We start from the raw sequence: 9,527 nt of genomic DNA, 5'->3' as shown, positions 1-9,527 counted from the left end.
GTTGCTTGAGTGCCTGCCATACCTCTGAGGTACTCCCCGATATCTCTGCCTTGACTGCACTCACTGGCGGCCTACCTAAGATGCGGCACTCCAGGAAAGCTCTGGCCTTGGCTCTAGTCCCTGGTAATGCTGGGCTGACATGGCGGGGGCCACCATGGGGCAGAAGCAGCCGCTCCCTGCACCTGACACAGCCCCCAGGCATAGGCCCCCCCCCATTCACCTGGTGGGATTCCTCAGCCCAGGGCCGGGGCCCCAGGAAGGGAAGGGGGGACCAGGGATACCTGCTGAGAGATTTGTGGGGGACAGGTTTCTCCCCAACATGCCTCCTGGCCCAGGCTGGGCTTGGAAGTTTCACGGCAGGTGTCCTGCTGGGGCAACCTCAGCCCCCGAGCACAGTGAGAAATTTCCTCCAACTGAAATACATCCTTCCTGTGTCATCTTTCGTCAATCAGACACACTTTGCGCATGGAGAAATTTTATTTATTTTTTATGCCACTGCCGCCACTGCAATGAAGAAACATCAATAACTGAGAGTTTAAAAAGGGTAATCATTAAAGTGATTAAAAAAAGTCACAGTCCTCTCTCCCGTCCCACAAAAAACAAACTCTGAAGGCATCAGTTCTGCTTCTGATTTCCACTGAGGGGCCCTGACCTGTAAACAGGAACAAAAAGATGAGAGGCAAACGTGTACGCACCCTATCGGACCCACCTCATGAAACATTGTCCTCTCTAACACCCGCATCCTCCAAGCCCTGAGCCAGAGCTAGTAGGGGCCACCAACTGGCTTCTTCCCTGAAATGCAATTTGATAGTTATCTTCAACCTCCCTTTACTGTTAACCAAATCTCACAGGGTGAGAAGAACAGCAGTTAAACTGGACCTGAGGTCGTGTGTAGCAACAAGTCCTCAGGCCACACCTGCATCTGTCCTTATCTGGAAGCTCTGAGCTATTCTCTTACTGATCAAAGCCAAGAAAAAGTGTTAAGAAACAACAGTTGTACCTGTTTATTTTCAGAATATATTACAAAGGCTTCCTGGCAAACAGCTCCGATAAATATTGAATTATGATTTAAACAAGGGAAATAAACACTCTCAGGCATCACTGAAACCACTGAAAGTTTATTCAAATCTTTACATAAAGGGACTTGTTAGCATCAATGCCATTCATGAACATTTCTCACCACTGCAAGACTGAAGGAGGGAAACCACTGGTTTAGTGCTGGTTTCTACGACGCAAATGAACGACAACTCACAAGCTTTAGAAATCGGCAGTTGACGGGCTGCTAACAGAAGCAGTTCCCTGGCTCCTAAATCGACCAGGGACACTGAGGCGAGCAGTTTGGTCACTCCCAGAATGCGTCCAGACCTGCTCCGCCTGCGGCAGGTCCAGGGGCGGCACAGAAAGGAAGGAGAATGTGCTGGGTTTAGGACTGATCATCAGGAGGCGCTCCTAGACGACGCCTTCACGTCTAGACCCAAGTCTGACCCACCAAGAAGCATTACCCCGGACAGTAGGCCTCCCCTCTCCTCTCCTGGAGAGGAGACGGGGAGCCGGTGGGAAGGTGCCCTTGGTGGCAGCACCTGGCACTCTGGCTACCTCCCTTCTTTACCTTCGGGGCAGCTGCGGGTTGGACGCAGCCCGCCCTCCATTGGTCCCTTGGTTCACATCCAATTTCTAGTGCAGTTTTATCCAGCTATGAAGTCTCACTTTAGGGTGATAAAACCTTTATTCTGAGATGTCACGTACTTTACAAGGCTTGGAAAGTTGGTTTGAAGCTACTCCAGGGTGTGAAGAAATGGGAAGAATCCCTGAAGAAGAGGCTGAGGAGGAACCAGAGGCTGGCCACAGGCGTCAGGTTAGGATCTGGTAACCCGAACTCAGGCCTCCCTCCCTCTCTCATTTGATGAGATTCCTCATGATGCTGAGGGAGGACCCTCTGTACCCTGATCCAAAGTGATTCCAGTGGTTCAAGTAGTGGAAGAGCTGATACAGCTTAAGGCGCTTCTCGAAGTCTGGGGCCTTGGGGACTTTGCTGTGGTAGGCGGAGTAAAAGGAGCCACTGAAGCCCCCAAACATGCCGGCTATCGCCAGCTCATACTCCGAGTGGCCATAGAAGGAAGCTGGGTCAAAAATGATGGGCCCAGAGGAATCCTCCGCCACGTTTCCTCCCCAGAGGTCTCCGTGGAGCAGGGCTGGGACGATGTCCAGATCATGGAACAGGTCAGGGATCTTTAACTGCAGGGGAAATGAAGCCTTAGCAAAGTGACCGATGCACACAGGAGGGACACAGAGGCTTTTCTGAGTGTGGCTCCCAGTGCCCAAGCAGGGCCTGATCTGTGCACAGGTGCACAGACATGCCCACCTCCCATCCAGGCCCAGGCCCAGGTGGCTGCACCAGCTGCAGCGCCTTCCCATTAGGCCTGCAGGGCATGATGGGCACAGGCTGGGAGGGGCGACACTCACCTGCAGAGCAGCCCAGAGCTCACGGGCCTCCCTGTCCCCAGACCCCTGTTCCAGCAGGTCCATCTGAGGCTGAATGCGCTGCCGGGCATAGAATGTGACCCAGTCCCTCTGCCAGTCGTTCACCTGTGTGGTTGACAGCAGAGCTCAGAGGAAAGCGCCAGAGCAAAGGCGGAGCAGGCTGGTCCCCAGAGGCGCCACTGCAGGGACCAGTGTAAAGGGGTGGAGCTGACCAGGCAGCCTGGGGGTCTGGAGGACGTGCTGGGACCGGCAGGTTCCCGGACAACCTCCCACAGCCTCCCACACATCTCAAGATCTGAACAGTGTGGACTGTGCCCCGTGGGATACTCAGTGCTCCCCTCCCAAGCAGCTACCTGCCTATCCTCGGAGGGCAAGGCCGCCATCTTACCCACTCAGCCCGAGTATGGCTCCCCAGGCTGAAATCCCCAGGGCAGCCAACCACAAAATCATAAAACTCAAAGTTACAATCCCTTTTCATTAAGCTACCTTAGAGAGTTTCCTACTTAAAATAAAACGCGGTTTAACTTCCTAATTTTCACCCACCTTGAAATCCAGCATCCTAACTTGCTGGTCCTTCTCTGCTCCTCTGAGCTTACCTAGCATGTGAGGTGGATACTCCTTATATACATTGCTTAAAATTAGCAAAGAAAAAAAAGGAGCAAAGACCTTTTACCAAATTTCACCAAAAAACAGAGAGGGTGTGCTTTCCGCAGCTGTTTCTGAACGGCTGCCCTGACTGGGAAATGCAGGCAAAATGGTGGTGTCACTCACCTGGGGGAGGTACCCGCAGCACGTCACCACGTCAAAGCCAAACTGGTCCACAAAAGGCCGCTCCACTTGCCCACCTCCTTTCCCTTGCAAGCAAAATGAAACGAGAGAGATGAGAGTCCCCTCGCTCCCTCGGGGCCAGCTCTGGGAGCTCAGAGAAGCTCTGAGGCCTCAGCGTGCCTTTCTCCACCTCGTGTCCTCATCCAAACAAGGGCCCTGGGCTCCGGGACTCAGGAACAGAGCCTGTCTCATCAGAGTCAACAATCCAGAATACCCACTCCTTCCCAGGATAGGCACCAGAGGATGCTCAGAGGAGTGACTACACTGTCTCCAAAAAAGGAGGGAAAATCCACCCCATAACCCATCAGGAAAGGACAGCTTTCAGTGGCCAGTTTAGCATTTGCCACTTATGAAAGATAAACTGCTGTACTTGTAAATGATCTCATCCTCTGCAGCTCCCTAAACTCAAAGCAAATCCAGAAGAACTGAACTACATGTAAGTGGAAGGGACGAGGCCGTCTCTCTGTCTAACACAGTAGGTTCTTGGTCGTCTGTTCCTGGTGTGTCTGCTACTCTGCCTAGCAGAGTAACCATATGGGCTACACATGGATTATCAAACGTCAAAGGATGAAAATCCTGGAAGACACCCTCAGTGCTACCACCACAGTAAGCCCTAAAAAGGTCAGACGTGAGGGCTATCGTCCTGAGTCTCACATGTGATTGTTCCTAGAAGAAAAGGCACGGTATGGTAAGCCAGAGAAACTTTGACAGGCTTTCTTCTGGGGAGTGAGAGGTCAAAGGAACCGTAATATGATAGGATTTTGAGTTCAGGGAATATTTCCTGTCTTTCAAATGCATTTTCGAGACAATACACTAATTGTATTCACTGTGTTCACTGCATCCCAAACATGCAGCCTTGGGGTTTACATTCCTTTCCTGTGGCAGCAACACAGGTCTGACTGTACACAGTGGCAGCACAACTCCACCCACACACCCATACTGGCCAGATGTCTTCCTCTGGGGTGGGTCCCTCGGGCCCACAGCCATACCCACTGTGCCAGCCTCCTTCTGGAGAGTCTCTCCAAGCCTCTTGTTATCTAGGTGTAGATCTGCCAGCTGGGTTCCAAGCTTTGCAGCATGACTGTAAAAACAAAAGACAGCCACTAAACTCATGGTACAAATGGGGACCCACCTCCATTTGAAAGGTCTCAGGCCACACAAAGTAGGTGAGACAGTAAGGGTACGAGTCTGTTCTGGTGAAGCAAGCGGAAGATGGAGGGCCTCATCTGAGTCTGCAGCCAAGTCATTTGTCAGCATCTCACCCTGAAATTCCTCTCCTGTTTGCTTTTGGCCCACAGAGTACATGCTGCTCATTCTGCAGAACCCAGGATGTGCCGGGTCACAGGTTCCTTCTATCACATCCCGCAAAATTATACCCCCAAATGCAAGCTTCCCACTCAGAGAAAGAACAAAGGCACCCAGAGGTGAAGGTGAAGCAAACGAACCTGCTCAGATACCGCATGTCCAAATGCTCCATCACCAGCATGCTGCCACCTCCAGGGGCATCGAGCACCTTGATGGGTTTGGGCACCTTCACTGTGCCTGTCTTTAGGATGGCAGTTAAACTTGCCATCTCACCTTCAAACATCCTTTTGGCCTGTCAGAGAAACAACCGGGGAGGGAAGAAGGAGGAAGAGCAAGGCTCTGTGTAGACATGTTTTCTCCAGCACCACAACCAAGGCTGACTGCAGACTCAATAGAACAGACAGCTTTTCCACTTTTCAGTAGAGCAGATTACATGTTCTGAAGCTGCACAGGAATTAGAGGGATTGTACTTTCTAGTCTTGTATATGTTTATGCTGTCATTGATCCCAGTCTCTCCAAAGAGAGGAACGTATGCCTGGTGCAGAGCTGGACTGTGTAACCAGTACCTCAACCACAGTCCTGTCCCAGGGGGCCTTCAGGCACAGGCGGCCCCCATCTCCGTGTGCCAGGAAGCTGGCATCACTTCTCACCCGAATGGACCACCAAGTCCTATGGCATCTCCTACCCGGCACTGGAAACCACCTCATCTCCACCACCTTTCCCATTTCCAGTCCAAAAGTCCTTGTTCCTGCTTTTGGAAGGCAAATCCCACCCTGGAACATACCCCCAGCTGTCACCCCACTTCCCTCATGACAGCCCCACAGGGCCTGGCCCTGCCCACATCCCCCCCCCATCTGGGCCCCGACCCGGGCTCCACCTCCACACTGACAGGCGGGCACACACACTCCTTGCGCTCCTGGATTACAGCCTTCTCTAAGTTCCCCAGAGATCCCTGGCCTCCTCCAGCCTGGAGACTTCCACACGCCATGTCACCTCTGCTTGGAACACCCCTCCCCCTTCTTTTGCCAAGTCAGCCCCTTCCCCGTCATGCTTCAGATTTCAACTTAATACCAGTTTTGATTTCTCAGAGAAATCTTCCCTAACTTACCAGACTAAGTAATTCCTCCCCTTTAAAGTATCTCTTTTTTTAAGGTAAAATTTCTACAGACGTATATGAAGAAAACTGCACAGCTCAGAAGCATCCACCTCTAATTCTCCCAAAGTCAGCACATCCACGTGACGGCCACCCGGCATTCCTCTCCTCCCAGCCACTGCCACCCCACCCGCACATTTGTCTGTCTGCTTTGTCATCTCCACAGAGGCAGATGGCCAGGCCTCTTCATTCCACACTGCATTTGTTACGCTGGTGCATCAACAGTCAGAGTTTATTCTCTCTGCTGTGTAGAGCTTGCTGTGCAAATGTTCTAAAACGTGTTTGTCCAGTCTACTGATGAAGGACACTGCTTCCAGTTTGGGGTCACTACGAACAGTGTTGCAATGGACATTCTTCTACTTCTACTTCTCATAGTTACTAACTCTGTGACCTTGGTTTCCTCATCTGTAAAATGGGGTTAATAACAGTACCAATTTCATAGGCTTGCTGCCGTAATTAACTGAGTTAGCAGCTAACAGTTACACAGGCCATTCTAAACACTTTACAAACATTATTATTATACTACTTTGGAGAGCTAAAGTTCCTGAGGAGGAAAACAAGAACTGTGTCTTAAGGAGAATTTTCAGAGCATATTCTGAAGACGAAGGAACACTGCTGGGCCCTGGCTATACTTTGTACTACAGCACTGGTTGTGCAGCGTAAAGGAAAGGATAAATTTCTTTTTTTTTTTTTTTTTTTTTTTTGCGGTACACGGGCCTCTCACTGTTGTGGCCTCTCCCATTGCGGAGCACAGGCTCCTGACGCGCAGGCTCAGCGGCCATGGCTCACGGGCCCAGCCGCTCCGCGGCATGTGGGATCTTCCCGGACCGGGGCATCAACCCATGTCCCCTGCATCAGCAGGCGGACTCTCAACCACTGCACCACCAGCGAAGCCCCGGAAAGGATAAATTTTTTTTTTTTTTTGGTCACGCCACACTGCATGTGGAACTTCCCTACCCAGAGATTGAACCCATGCCCCCTGCATTGGAAGTGCGGAGTCTTAAATAATGGACCACCAGGGAGGTCCAAATTTTTTTAACTAAAAAAAAAATGTAGGGAGAGGTGAAGAAGGATCTATGAACACAGCTAGAGGCAAGGCTCCCTCACAGAAATGTCCACTACCATGTGGTCCTAAGTGTCTAACCCTAAGAACACTGCTCCTCCAGAATGGGACAAGGGCAAAGTAAGCATTAGCTGGGGTGCAGGGCTACAAAAGATCCAGAACTTAAGGGAGGAGCATGAGAGAAAGCCAACTACTCAAGCATGCAAAGGACAGATAAGCATAATCAAGAGAAAAAACTTATACCAGGTCATTCCAGCAGAGAGTGAGAAGGAAAACAAAAAAGCAGCTATGTAGTCTTCTCTTAGAAGTCTGGAAGAAGACATTTTCACCTCCTAAAGGGCAAAGCATAAAGACAGTCCTTTTTTCCAATCAATCAGCAAATGTTTCCGCTATGGGCAGTACATCTGCATAACTCACACAGTATATTCCCAAGCAAACTAGAAAGAGACATGTTTGAAACTATCTACCAAAGGATTAGAAGGAACTTATGTAAAGATTAGCAAAAAGAAAATGGACTCTGATGACAATAAAAAGCAAGAACCAGAAGAAATAGCAGTAGCAGAACAATGTTTAAAAAGCACTACTGAGAGATTCCATTTTAATCATCAGAAAGTATTTGCTTCCCTGTAATCTACACCAAGTTCTGAATTATTACAAACACTAATGAAAGTGGAAATACAGCTGTGAAAAGGATGGAGCCACATAAGAGAAAAAGAACCCAGAGAAGGCCTGTGGTGGAAAGTAAGGAAGGACACCTCCACTACATTAGTACTGACTGGGGGAAACCAATGTAAAAGAGCAACTTCAAGAACCATTAGTTGTCAAATTCCTATAAAAGGGATGTACAGGATGACACGCAGCCAACCTCTGTAGAACAGAGTCGAAGGCTGGTCTTGAGAGAACAGCATCGTTTCAGAAAGAGATCATCCCACACCACTGAAGATGGGATTCTGCAATATGATTTCCAAAGAGAGGATAAAAGTGCTGAGGGTGTGTAACACGTAGGACTTAGTACTGGGGTCAGCACCTTCAGCCCTATCTGAAACAAGGCATTGTCCAGTCCTGCTCCTTGCCTACTGGAGCCATCCAGGGCCTTCCAGCTAACACTACAAGCATGACCCACCCAAAGTGCACAAAGAAGTGACATCAACGCCCCGGGGTAAGTCAACTTCAGCAGGGAGGCTCACCTATTTTAGACAGGAACCCTTGAGAAAACGTTCAGATACAAACAGAATGGAGAGACAGCCGAAAGGGGCTGAACGTTTGTGTTCCCCGAAAATTCAGAGGTTGAAACCTAACCCCCAAGGCGACGGTGTTAGGAGGCGGGGCCTTGGGAAGTGACCAAGCCAAAGGAGTGGAACCCTCATGAGGGGATTAGAGCCCCTATAAGAGACCCCAGAGAGCTCTCCTCCCCCTTCTGCCACGTAAGGACACAGTCAGAAGTGGCCTCCACACCAGTGAAGGAAGCCTCACCACCATCTTGGACGTCCGGCCTCCAGACCCAAAAATATACATGTTCGTGTTTAAAGCCGCCCAGTGTTTACAGCCGCCCAGCAGACGAAGGCTACATTACTTTCAGTATTCAGAAAGGGTTTTGATCTCTGCAAGTTCAAATAAACCCCAGGACAAGGGACTTCTACTACCTGTCCTTGTTCAAAACTCGCCAAACAATGAATTTTCTCAAGGCAGCGGCCACCTGGGCCGCGTGAAAGCCACCCACAGCATCCACGCGGCGGTGGGGCACACGCCGGACGGGCCTGGACCCGCGCCGACCTCCCTGAGGTTCGAGAGGCCGCAGGGCTGAACCGCGGACCCCCCAAAACGCCAGGCCAGCCTGACAAAAAGAAGGGTCACCGAGCGCCTCCGCGGCCCGCAGACCCGGGCTCGGACGGCCCCGCCCGCGGACCCGGACCGGCTCCCGACGCCGAACCCGGACACGGACCCGGGACCACAGTCCCCCGCCCACTTCCCCCGCCCGCGGCAGCCCTGACCTCCGCCTTGGGGTTCACTTTCACAAACACTCGTCCTCTGTCCGTGTCGTAGCTCCGGCCCTGGCTAATGCACCCACCCCCCGAGTGACCCGTGGCCTTGACGGAGCCGCAGCCCAACTCCCGTTTCAGCAGCTCCTCCATGTCGCCCGCGCCCGGGCCGCGTACCCGCCTCAGACCGCACGCAGACGCCGCGACGCCGTGAGGACGCGTGGGGATTGGGTGAGGGGCGGGAGGGCGGGACCTGGCCGTGGGAGCGCGGGAGGGATTGGGGGAGGGAAAAGAAGGGGCGGGACCTGGCCGCGGGAGCGCGCGGGGATGGGGGAGGGGAGGGTCGACGGGAGGTGGGGGCGGGGCCGCCTTGTACTCCCAACCACCCCGAGACCCTGGTGGTTCTCCTCGCTACGGGATCGCCCTGGCCTTTCCCCGGACCTTACCTGTGACCTGCCGTTAACCTTGTGTGGCCCGTCCTGGTCTGGGGCACACCCCCTGTTCCAGCCCCCTCGTCCACTGAGAGTTATGTTTTATTGGGGGCATTACTGAGGACTTAAGCTGGTGAGATAGCCTCTCAGATGGCTCTGAGGGACTGTTCAGAAGAGGAAAGGGAAGAGCAAGAATGTAAAGGAGTTTTTTTCAAAAACAAACAAAAAAAACAGATAGTCAAACATCAAAAGATTACTGCTAATTAAAAAAACCCAGACATCTCAAG

At 51.8% G+C, this 9,527-nt stretch overlaps 1 protein-coding gene across 1 annotated transcript; it reads right to left on the bottom strand.

Annotated features, from left to right (window-relative positions):
• Window positions 1-1,098: 1,098 nt before the first annotated feature.
• FN3KRP (fructosamine 3 kinase related protein) lies at window positions 1,099-9,009 on the bottom strand. The gene is made up of 6 exons (XM_004275609.4): window positions 8,822-9,009; window positions 4,755-4,906; window positions 4,299-4,390; window positions 3,253-3,335; window positions 2,464-2,586; window positions 1,099-2,235 (listed from the first exon to the last, which is right to left on the bottom strand). Exons 1-6 carry the CDS (start codon window positions 8,960-8,962, stop codon window positions 1,897-1,899), a joined length of 930 nt encoding a protein of 309 aa, XP_004275657.1. The 5' UTR covers window positions 8,963-9,009; the 3' UTR covers window positions 1,099-1,896.
• Between the last annotated feature and the right edge of the window lie 518 nt (window positions 9,010-9,527).

This window comes from Orcinus orca, chromosome 19 (assembly GCF_937001465.1).
Source record: "Orcinus orca chromosome 19, mOrcOrc1.1, whole genome shotgun sequence".
In the NCBI taxonomy this organism is placed as follows: domain Eukaryota; kingdom Metazoa; phylum Chordata; class Mammalia; order Artiodactyla; family Delphinidae; genus Orcinus; species Orcinus orca.
The sequence above is the reverse complement of the archived record's forward strand: the minus strand, read 5'-3'. Positions and strand labels throughout refer to the sequence as shown.